Source organism: Equus przewalskii, chromosome 18 (assembly GCF_037783145.1).
Source record: "Equus przewalskii isolate Varuska chromosome 18, EquPr2, whole genome shotgun sequence".
NCBI lineage: Eukaryota > Metazoa > Chordata > Mammalia > Perissodactyla > Equidae > Equus > Equus przewalskii.
The window spans coordinates 7,806,277-7,819,028 of NC_091848.1; the positions used below are offsets into that span (position 1 = coordinate 7,806,277).

Below are 12,752 nucleotides of genomic sequence, written 5' to 3' on the forward strand. Positions count from 1 at the left end.
ATTAAATAATACAATTGAAATTGGAGCTAGAATTAAAAACAAAACTCAACAGTAGTGCGCATTTATTTTGTTACTTCCAGTAGCAGCTAGATGTTGTAATTGTGACCTCACTGATTTTGTGTCAAATAACTAAAACTTCTCCATCTTGATTTCTTTACATCATAGGAATCCTGAAGATTATGCTAATCTTTTGCTCAATTCCATGTTGTCAGCAGAAAATACAGTTTTCTTATCTTTGTATTCCCCACAACATACTTTATATATCGATGGTGCAAAACAAATATTTTTTAACTAAATGATTGAAAAAACAAGAGTTATTAAACAGATAATTAAAATAATGAATAATGAGCTCTTCAGGAAAGTGGAGATATTGTGGACTTAGCCAAAGAAATGATAGCTATCCCGAGGATATCCACTATCTCTCCTTCCAAAATTCTGTACAGTTGCAATACCTTTGAACAAAATCCTTGGTGCTCTCCTGTGCTCGGGTTATTAGACCTTTTTTCTGAAATTTAGAATCCCGGGGTCACCCAGTAGTTTCACTCCCCAAATGTGGTTATAGTTTCCATAACAAAAGACACTGCATCATTGACTACCATCCAGCATTATTCTATACAATAAACCTAGCAGCAGGCTATCAATAGCCACAGATATGAAACTTTATCTAAAGAAACTTTTTTTGTTTTTGAGGAAGATTAGCCCTGAGCTAACATCTGCTGTCAATCCTCTTTTGTTTGCTGAGAAAGACTGGCCCTGAGCTAAGATCCGTGCCCATCTTCCTCTACTTTTCATATGTGGGACGCCTACCACAGCATGGCATGCCAAGCAGTACCATGTCCGCACCCGGATCCGAACCAGGGAACCCCGGGCTGCCGAAGTGGAACATGCAAACTTAACCACTGCACCACCAGGTCAGCCCTAAAGAAACTTCTAAACACTAGTGTTTTCCTTAAATAACTTTACCAATATCTAGGATGTTGTTTGTTGTTAATTTATCTTGAGATAAAACAGAACCTATGGCCACTTTTGATTTGTTTTATTCTATAACTTACTGAAAAGGAAATTTCTAAAGAGTGAGGGTTTATTCAGGCCTATATGGCTGCAATTGCTTGACTATTTTAGACTTTAATAAATGCTTTCGGAGTTGCACTACTATGGGCTTATCTCTAAATCTTGATTGTTTTTCAAACATAAATGATTTGTCATAAAGATACAACACCATAGTGACAGAAATAAAATTTATTCCATAAAGTGTATTACTGGAGAAAGAAAATCCCAATTTGCAGTCTTTAGTTTTTTTTTTCTTTTCTGACCCCATGAAGGTGACAAGCATGAGGTGCATTCTAGAAAACTATTATAATAGCTTTTAACTTTATGTTTAATACATTAAAAATATATCAGGTAAACAATAATTATTTTATGGAAAAATAATTCTATGTTCATTGTCCAAAATCACTGATTTAAAATCGCTACTTACAATCCAAATTCCATCATAGGGCACTTCTTGATGGAAAATGCTGCATTCATTCGCCCACCAATCTATGCAGCTTGGATTAGTGAAATCAGGGTATACTGTCAATCCTGGCCATACCTAGAAGAAGAGATCATTCACATATACACATAAGTCAAAGGGAAAATGATAAGTGAGAATTCAAACTAATTGAGAGTAGAAAAATAGTAAAAAAAAAAATGAAAGTTATAATATTGTACTTATTTAAGTATATGTGATCAATGTGCCATCTAAATTTACAATAATCTCAGGCTTACTTTAAAATGAATTTAACGGACAGTAGTTAAAATAAAGAATGAGAACACGGGTGCGGCCCAGTGGCAGAGCGGTTAAGTTCCCATGTTCCGCTTCCCCGGCCTGGGGTTCGCAGTTCGGATCCTGGGTGCGGACGTGGCACTACTTGGCAAAAGCCATGCTGTGGTAGGCATCCCATGTATAAAGTAGAGGAAGATGGGCACGGATGTTAGCTCAGGGCCAGTCTTCCTTAGTGAAAAGAGGAGGATTGGCAGCAGTTAGCTCAGGGCTAATCTTCCTCACCAAAAAAAAAAAAAAAAAAAAAAGAATGAGAACATGAATCATTTAGGAAGAGAAAAATATGAGAACATGGGATGAGGCTGCTATTTTGACTGCACCTAAATTTATTTCTTGGCATCATAGTTGGTTAAGTTAAAAAACAAACAAACACAAACCTATATATTTATTGTCTGAAAAGAAATACATCAGTTCATTACCAAAGGGATTTGCTTTCAAAAAGTTTAAGTAAAAAAAGTCCTTGTATGTTTATTTTTTATTTAACGAATGTAAATATGACACTTTTTAAGTGCTGGGCACTATTCCAAGCATTTTTATAATTATTAACTCATTTAATGTTCACTAGAACTTTAGGACGAAGGTACTCTTTTTCTCACCACTGTACAGATGAGGTAAGTACTAAAATCAAACCCATTTTATAGGTGGGAAAAGAGATGAACAGCTAAGTTAAATACATTGTTCAAGGTCACGTCACTAATAAGTGTCACAGAAGAAATTCAAACCCAGGCAGCTCATATCTGAGTGCATGCTATTAAACACTTTGCATACTATGCTGCATCTTTATGATTTATGCTTCTTCAAATTATTTTGCCTATTACTTAAAAAAATGTCATTAGGCCAGAGAAATTCAATTTCAGATAAATTGAGATAAATAATATCGTTTTATATCAAAGTTGTGCATATTGGCCATCTGATCTGATCTGTCCATATCCGACAGAGCAACGTCTTAACAAAATGTGCTCTGTGAGATATTAATAGGCATTATGGGGATGAAATTCAGTTTTTGTTTCCTAATGGGTCTCATAACTATTTGAAGAAGACTTTCACCAGAAATTTTAACTTTGGTGAATGTAATAAAAAGTGATGGTTAGGATATTCTTCAGTATTTTAAATAATGCTCTAATAAACATATTTCTATAAATTAATATTTTCTCCTGTTTTTTTGGTGGGAGGAAGATTAGCCCTGAGCTAATATATGTTACCAATCTTCCCTTTTTTGGTGAGGAAGATTGGCCCTGAGCTAACATCTGTGCACGTCTTCCTCTATTTTGTTTCTGGGATGCTGCTACTCTTGAGAAGCGTGTAGGTCTGGGCCCAGGATTTGAACCTGCAAATTCCAGGCCACCAAAGCAGAGCATGCGACCTAACCAATACGCCACCAGGCCAGCCCCTGTTTTTTTTTTTTTTTTTTTTTTGACTAAATTACTTAAGTAGAATTACCAAGTCAATGTATCTAGGTATCATGGCTTTTGATGTCTTACAAAGTTGTCTTTAAAAAAATATTAATCCTAGTTAAAAATTATGCATTTGGAAGCTAGGCAGTTAGTTTCTTGACTCTGTTGCTTATTACCTCTGTGATATTAGGAAAGTTAGTCCACCTCTCTCAAATTCACTTTTTTCACCTGTAAACCAAGAATTTTAACTATAGCTATCTCATCATTTTATTGTGAAATTAAATGTAAACCATGAAACTTAATACCCAGTACATAAGTACTCAATTTACATATACAATTATTTTGCATAAAATTATCTGAATTTTTGTAATGACAAAGTATATTTTTTAGCTTTAGTTTTAATTGCGTACAGCATTACAAATTATCTGTCTTATTACAAGAACTTCTTTAGAGATAATTGGAGTATTTCCTCTGTCTAACATTTCTCTACACAACCAAAACATCAAACCCAGATCTGAAAGCAATATGGACATACGCACACACACACAAATACACACACTTATGAAAACTTTGTTGTTGCACAATAGAACATCTGAGTAAAAAGACTTTAATGAATGTAATGATTTACCTCACCAATAATTGCTGTAGTCCCATCAGACTCATTTACCCACACTTTTTGTGCATTTCCTCTCTCATAGGCTTCATATGCTGTTCCGTCAGCACGTCTGTCTATGGAGATTGCAGGGTCCTAATAATAGAAAGAATAAACTATAGAAAATCTAATAACTTACAAATGTGTAAATACTGAAAATGTATTAGTAAATAATCGGTCAATACCAAGATGATGACATATTTCTGTCCATGGTCGTGCAAATCTTGAACAAATTCAGGGAGCCCTCTAAATGTAACTTTGTCATAAGTAAAGTCTTTCTTGTCTTCCATATAGTCAATATCGGTGACCTGTGTATCCTGCAAATTAGCAGAGTATATTTCAATAAATATACTGAATAGTACTGAAAAAGTATTTAAGTACAACGAATTTGTATTAAAAATATAATGATTAAAAAGCAAATGAACTTAGATTAATTTTATTCCATTAAAGAGAATGATTTTGTTTATAAAACTAGTTTTCCTAATTCTAAAGTAGAAAAGCATTAACTGATTATTCACATTTGTTTCAGTGACGATCACTGGATATGTACTAGGCTATTATTATAGCATAATCCTACATATATATATATATTGTAATGCTACATATATATATATGATGGGATTCATTGCATAGACAACAAAAATTTACACTCTACATAAAATACATTGTTTTTATTATATTAAAAAGTATATAGGCTCCAAAAGGATAAAGTCTATTAAAAAACTGAAATGATTTTGTTCACAGTTAAGCATGTATTCTGTTATGGTGTGATTCATAATCAGTTCTCAAAATTTCAGGTAGGTCTTGGTGTTGCATATAGACCTAATATGTACTTTATAGCTAAAAAGCAGCTTAATAATCCATATATATGATAATCCTGACAATTTCCGACATTTCTTATTGTGACAGCATTTAACTTGACATATATTCCCACAAAACCTTCATTCCACTTACAAATGGTATGCCAGCTTCCCGATTTCTTCTTACCACTTCTTTTACTACATCAAGCGACTTATAATTCCAGCGACTCAGTTGGAATCCAAGACTCCAATATGATGGCATTGCTGGTAGTCCAATGAGCTTGAAGTAAATGGATATTTAATTAGTTTCAATAAAGAGCATTATAAAGTAATGCTAATATGTTTCTTATTTTGCTGTATCTCTAACATTCATTTAAGTTTAACTAAAAATTTTAAACAAAGATTTAGTGATATTTGCATTCTAAAATGTGTCCTGGATATTCTGTTATAATTTTATGAAAAACTTACATTTATGTTTTGTCACTCATCTTCGGTTTATTTTGTGTTAAAAACTTAGAAAGTTAGTGCTTGAGAAATTAGCATTGCAAAGATATAGTTTGCAGCATGGAAAGTTAAGAAGAGAATAAAAGAATAGCATCCAAAGATAAGAGAAAAAGGAAATTGTGCCAGCACACTCCCACTTCCTGTAGCAACAAAATGAAGGAATTAATAACAGTCATCGTGTAAGAGAAAAGATGCATAAAGTAAACAATTTCTATTCCCTTCCATTGTGACACTGATTTTGCTCCTGGTTTTCAAAAATATTAATAAAATAAATATTTGACAGGGCTCTCACCCAGTTATCTCACAGGTACTTTCCTCATTCACATGCAGGGCCTTGGTTTCTTCCCTTTCCCCAGGGGCCAGATGGAGCCCCTTCTCATTCCACTCCCTCAGGGCCCAAGCAGGCCCAGGGCACACTCGCAACCGAGTATCAGTGTCTCATCACAACAAGAAAGAATATGATTTAGCAGGTGGAAATAAGGGTGTAACTGATATTAATTGTTTTCAATGAAAACTGAGAATTAGTGGGGCCAGCCATGTGACCTAGTGGTTAAGTTTGGCATATAGTGCTTTGGTGGCCTGGGTTCACGGGTTTAGATCTTGGGCGTGGACCTACATCACTCCTCAGCTATGCTGTGGTGGCAACCCACATACAAAGTAGAGGAAGATTGGCACAGACTTTAGCTCAGGGCCAATATTCCTCTGGAAAAAAGAAAGAATTAAAAATTGAGTATTAGGTTACATTAAGACAACTTTATTTTGCATGATGAATTTTCTTTGGTTTACACCTATATGTAGTAATATGCAAATAACATTTGCCTAAAAATCTTAGGCAAATATATAATAATATATTATGTATAATTAATAATTATATGTATAATATATACTATGTTAAAACTACTCATGTTGGGTTATTGCATTTTATTTAAATTTAAGCATTAAATTTGTTTAAAAAACAACTTGGCATCAAATAAAACTGTCAAAAAGTCTATATTTTTTAAATCTATTCTTAAACATCTTATGTTCCACAAAATTTCTTTAGAGATTGGATATGTGATTGAAATTCCCTCGTGTATGTGCTATATATTTATTTTTGTTTATTTTTCATTAAAGTATGTAAAATTTTATTAATCTTATATCAATTTATATAATATTAATTTTATACTTTCTATGCATACATTGTCTTAAAACTGGTCATTCAAATTAATTATATTTTAAATTTTAACATATTGAGACCGCTAATAGGTTAGATTATACAAGGAATATGGTTTGTTTTTCTTCAAACAATAAAGTTTCTTTTGCCTACTCTCTATATGATCCCTGCCTCATTTAAACGCAGCAGTGATTAATGGTGCTATGTTCTACACCAGTCTTTTATTGCTTAAGTTCAAGTCAATTCAATCAAGTACCCACAAAATGATATAAGCAAGCGCACTACTGTCATACGGATGCTGCATTCACATGTCAAGCATGACCCAAAGGCAACTACTGCTGAGCACAGTCTTTTCTGAGTATGTAATAGACAACTATTCCAACTAATATGTCACAAATCAAATATCAAATTCTTTCAAAAAACGTGCTGTCCTCTGTTCTGATGGTGTGATAACCACACACAAAGTCTGTGTATAGGCCAGCCTAGCACTGTAATTATGATTTCATATTACAGAGACTGTAAAGTTTGTGTGCTTTTCTGAAATTCACATCTATGAACAGCAATTTGAGGATTGTTAGACATTGTAAATTAGTTAATTTTGTAAAATCCTAGCTACTCTTATTTCAGGTTTTTGGACCCTAATTAAAAAAAAGTTTTTGATAGTAATTACTTCTCCTTTGAGATCATTTTAGGAAATGGGAATTACATTTCAAAAGATATATCAATAAAACAAGAATTTAAAAATAGTCACGTCCTTAAATAACATACCAGTAAAAATAGTTTATTTTTCCATGATAACACCAGGAATTACATATGCCAACAGTCACAGGAGAACAATTATTTGGAAGAAACTTTTAAAATCAGGTTCAAGGTAAGCCCTGGATTCCTTACCTCTCTAAGGTCCATCTTGGTCCCAGGCACGTTAAGATGTTATTTAATACGTAAATGAGAGTTGCTTAGACAGTGACCTTAGACATAAGACTTCTGACTATGTCTCAAAATCTACATTTCTAAGCCTGAATGCCAGAACCAGTTTTCCTGGAGTTCACCTACTGTGCATTGACAGCAAGTTTCACTAGCCTTCCTCATAACTCAGTTGCCTCTAGGATTTTTATCACAGGGATGTACGACCTATACAGCCATTGCCTGTCCTCAGTCTTGAGGATAACATACTTCCTTTTGCTTTATTCCACCAAAGTAGGTCATGAATAAGTAAAGATTTAATATGCAACATCTCAAAGAAATCCAACAACTGAACTCAGCTGCCTACAAGCAAGAAACAATCTGATATCAGAAACATAGATGTTTAAATAGACATAAGCTTCATTGTATAGGAAAAATAAAAACCACCTACTCATATCTGAAAAATGATAAGATCTAAAAATGTATTTAGCTAACAGGCCCCAGATATCTTAAAGAAAGCCATTTAAATATGTGGGCATGTTCGCTGAAAGGAAAGCATGGTAGGAAAGGATTTCATAAAATAGACCTGAAACGCACCTCTTGATACTGTTGAACTACTTGTTCTGGTGTATCTCCTAGAAAGATGTAAAAGTCCAGAATGCCACCAATAACTCTGTAAGTTACTATTGGAGTAGGCTGGATGAAAATCTCTACAAAATAAAAATTGGAAAGCATATGTAAATAGTAAAAATATACAGAGTGACAAAATAATTACAGAGTTTACTTAAACTACTTCCTGTCAACCACATAATGTTTACACTATTTTTAAATAGTTAAGATGAAACAAGACAGTGAAGATAGGAAGAATATGGGAGAAAAGTAGAATGCCACCATGTCTGAGGTTTATAACAGGCTAGCCCAGATGTTTCCTTCTCCGGAGGCTGGCAAAGCTCCCCTGGAGACTGCAGAGCAAGGGATAGTCGATCAGTCCTTGCACAACAAAAAGATTTCTTTCTAAAATCGAATGTCAATTAGTTATTTTAATTGAAGTTTCTCTAAATGATCACCTTATCACGTTAATTTCTAAGAAAATACTACAAAGCTTTTTAATTTAATTTTTCTATATGTAAAACATAGCAATTGCCTAGATAGCCAGATGATATATACTTTTCCTGCTGGAACATTATAAATTTTTATAACATTATATCATCACTGATTCATGTATTAAATGTACGTATTGTACTCACAATATTAAAGAAACAAAGGATTCTACATTAGTTGAATTATGATAAACTAAAAAACTATTCTTCCTTCTTTCAATCCCTACATAGACTTTTTTCTTTTCTTTTTTTTTTTGTTTGTAGTGACGTTTTAACTTATCTTAACAGATAAGGCTGTAGGAATGGGAATATTCGTTTGCATGGATGTGTTTCAATGTTTCTCTGAAGAGAAAAAAAAAAAGGTACCTGAAGATCACAACATAGCATATTCTCCCCAAAATAGAAGCACTGATATGCAAAAATCCACTGTCTCACTAACCAAAAAACCTGCTTATAATAATTTCACACGCTAATCATTAACAATAGAGTTTCCTCTGATACATGATATCTATGATTAGAATACAGGGAGCAGTTAAAACATTTCAAGTTAAATCTCATTTGAATATATTATCAGATAAATTACTCTTACCCATTGCATTGCTGTTCATTAAGAAAACACCAAAAGACTTTCCGGAAGTATCTTCAATGCACATGAAGAACGTTTGATGGCCATATAAATTATTATTGTTCTATAAGGCAAAAATTTGAAAATTAACCTTTAAGCATATTTAAAATAAAAAGATCATGTATTTAAAATGGTATGACTTCCAATTTGTTTCTGTAATTTACTCCTCACATCTCCACACTAATTTTCTCTACAGTGTGTACGACATGAAAACTTGCAGCACAAAAAACATCTAACTTATTTTAATTACTGATATATTAAGATATAAAAGCATATAATATATTATGCTATTAACATATCACAATTTTTCTTTATGTTTTATTGTGATTACATAAGTTTTAATGAGCAATTCATGATAGAGCAATGGCATGTTCATCCATTATGCCCCATGTAAGCCCAAGGCACTGCAGGAAACTCCAAGATGATGTCTACCCTTATAGAACATTTGCAGTACATGTGTTGAGAGCTGATGAGTGCATGAAATGGTAGAGGCAAGTTAGAAATACACTTATAAGGTGAAAGAGAAAAGACTTCTTGGCTGATTGGATATGGAGGTTCAAAGGAAAGAATGTATGGAAAATAGCTATGAGGTTCCCAGCCTGGTGTTTTTTAGGTGTTTATTACAGATAAAGAAGACATAAACAAAGATTAGTTGAAATTACTAGTAGTTCTGTACCAAATAAGGCTCTTTAAAACAAAAACACATTCATTTGGGGGACTGAAATAGTTAGCACTGGCATTTAAAAAAATCACTAATATTTGACTCAAAGCAATCATGAATCAATAAAAAATAATTTCTTAGTATGTTATGATCTTTGCCATTGAAGAATCTCATATTCTAGAAGTATAGACAAGCACATACACAAATGATATACGGTGATGATTGTCATATCAAATTATGAAAAAAGCGTTAGAAAAGAAAGACTAATTCTATATGAGGGAGTTTGGGAGAAATTCTTATGAGGCAAAACTTCAAATGAGCTCTCAATGGCTTATTGCATAAATGATAAAGAACTTGAAAGTTTAGTACATACAAAGAGAACTAATTCCCTGTGCAAATATGTGAATCTATGGAAGATATCATATGTTATGGAAGAGAAGGAAGTAGGCATAGATAGATCTATCCAATAGATAGGCAGACAAAGATTTCTTCTACATATCATACAAATCTATGTAGAATATGGGAAGCATTTGGAATTATTCTACTGCAGTGACTAGCCATGGACAGATTTAAATACAAGAGTGGCTAAAAAGGAAATAATAAAATATGAAAATCAAAATAAAACATTCATAAAGTGGAAATACTTCTTTAAACATTCATTAAGTCTATTGATCACTAATTGAGTTAATTTAGGACTTTTCTATCACTCTTCATCCCTAAAGTAAATAAGCTTCTGGATTTAGGTATCACTGACATCAAATAAATGATGGTTTCAAATAGGCTAAAATCAACTTCTGCTCCAATATAATGATTTTATTTATAACAAGAAATATAGTTCCTTACATCACCAGGCAGTTGATCCCGGGTAAAAAGTGGCCATTTTTTCCAATATAAATCATGACGAAATCTCTTATGAATATGTTCCCCAATACCATAAATATATTCACTGGGAAGTCTGGTTGAGATCTGTAAATACTGGTCAGAGTACACCAGGGGACCGATGCTGGTGTCAAACCTGCACCATGAAAGAGAGAAATAAATGATCTTGAAACAGAAAATGTTCCACCAAATATGGGTCTATGTTATCATCCAGAATATTTCATTTTAAATGTCAGTCTTTAGCTGTGATCACTTCTTAGGAACACATGAATTATACCATAACCAGAACTTGCCAATTTCACAAACACAATTTACTTCATCATCACCAACATGATTCTTAACAAGAATTCTCTCCTTCAATCTTCATCACAATCCCAAAGTATAACTACCATTATCAGTCCCATTGCAGAGATGACACAAATTGGGAGAATCAATTCTTGTTTTCTAAGGTGGCAAATCTGTGGCCAGCAGAGCCAGATTTCAAACACAGTTCTGGGTCGTTTCAGAGACAGGGTTATAATATATAGTACTATACTGGCTTCCACACCTCTAACATATATAGTAAAATTAACTTCAAAGTCATTTTTCCAAAAAGAAAAGGTTGTGTGTTTTACGCATATCAAAAATATACTACGAGAAATGGTAAATGGCATTCAATATTTTTGTGATTTAACAGTCAATTGAAAATTATTAAAACATATTTAAGAAAAGCGATTGCTGAGATTCAAGCTCGTCAATTGCTTAATTAACTTTTCTTGGAGATGCAAGAGAATTTATTCTGAAAATTATTAAATTCCTTGCCACAAATGTCCTTCAAAATACATTCATACTGAAGGCATTCAAGCAATATTTAACTTAATACATAGATATATATGAAAAGAACTTTAGTATTACTATGAATATTAGGCCCCCTCTGAACAGTAACTATTTGACTCTACAAATTGGCAACAGTGCATGATAAATGACGTGGGAAGGACACAGAGGAATTCTAGGCATGCAAATATAGGCACAGCTAACATTGTACCAGTGATGCTCTCCCCCTTCACCTTTGGCCCCAATTTCTAGATTTTCATTCACGTTCTCACAATTTTCATCTACAGGAAATAAAACTCCTTTGCCATTATAATTTTTACAAAAATGTACACCCACGTTCTTTTGGGAGAAAATTTCTTCTTTCTGAAAATGCCTTGAAATCAAGACTCTACTAATTCTGTGATAATAGAATAAAATCACCAGTTCTTTAAACTTATATAAGTGTAAAATGAGATAATTACTCACAAAGTTCTATTATTGCTTTTTCTAATGACTTTGATGCTAAATGGATTTTCTGTAACCTGCACATCATATAAAGTTTCAGAATCTGTGGTTCCAGTAGGTTCTTTTACAAACTGATGAGGAACTTCATATCTTCTATTATTCGGATCTGTAATCTGCAAAGATTTAAACAAATTAGCATTACTTGATTCAAAACTACTACTTTCCAATTCTGAATTGTGTTAAATGCAAATTCTAAATAGAAATTAATAAATTTAATAAATTTATAAATGAGCAATTAATCTAGTCACAAACTTAATTTTTTAACATTTTTAAATGGCTATGCACGGAATAAATTTTATAATTTGTTAAGGAATAAATAGAATTAATTGTTTATAAAAGTATTGTATATAAAATAAAGATGTTTATTGGACCGATATAAAACAATTAACGACAGTATTACCAAATATTGATTCTTAAACAATACTTCTTACAAATTTAATTTCCTTGTTGCTTTTCAGTGTTCACTCTGTTAGAAATCTCATAAGAATCTTGAATTTTGTTTAAAAAAACTCAATTCCTGTGAATTGTTCTAAAAAATAACATACAAAGGATATGGTGTTGTTTTCATTTCCAGATCCAAAAAGCCATGCTAGTAAACTACTTCTTAAGAAAACAGCAGGGATTAGTTTCTTAGAAATCATAAATAAAGTGACACCAATCAAAAGAACTACTGAGTGTAAGTCACACTTAAGCAGCACAACTAATACCTCTCTCAAATTAAATTTTAAACTAATTCTTCATCATAATCTGTTGTTATAATAAAAATTACTACAGGTTATTAAGTGTTTATTCTTCTTTTAACAGTGTATCAAATATTTTACATTGAAGATATTATTAAATTCTCCAAAAATAACTGCCAGAGGAATTATTTCTTATGTTGTATTTGATTAAACAGGCACAGAGAAGTGAAATAACTAATCCAAATAGTCCTTTGCTTGGAAT

The 12,752-nt window shown here is 32.6% G+C and overlaps 1 protein-coding gene across 1 annotated transcript in view; it reads right to left on the reverse strand.

Annotated features, from left to right (window-relative positions):
- Positions 1 to 12,752, reverse strand: part of SI (sucrase-isomaltase) — an 84,527-nt gene that overhangs the window by 65,582 nt on the left and 6,193 nt on the right. Inside the window, exons 5-12 of the mRNA XM_070582175.1 lie at positions 11,772 to 11,923; positions 10,458 to 10,629; positions 8,918 to 9,017; positions 7,826 to 7,938; positions 4,823 to 4,948; positions 4,054 to 4,185; positions 3,845 to 3,964; positions 1,478 to 1,591 (exon numbers count right to left, since the gene is read on the reverse strand). Of these exons, the coding sequence (XP_070438276.1) occupies positions 1,478 to 1,591; positions 3,845 to 3,964; positions 4,054 to 4,185; positions 4,823 to 4,948; positions 7,826 to 7,938; positions 8,918 to 9,017; positions 10,458 to 10,629; positions 11,772 to 11,923 (1,029 nt within the window). The remainder of the gene's footprint in view (positions 1 to 1,477; positions 1,592 to 3,844; positions 3,965 to 4,053; positions 4,186 to 4,822; positions 4,949 to 7,825; positions 7,939 to 8,917; positions 9,018 to 10,457; positions 10,630 to 11,771; positions 11,924 to 12,752) is intronic.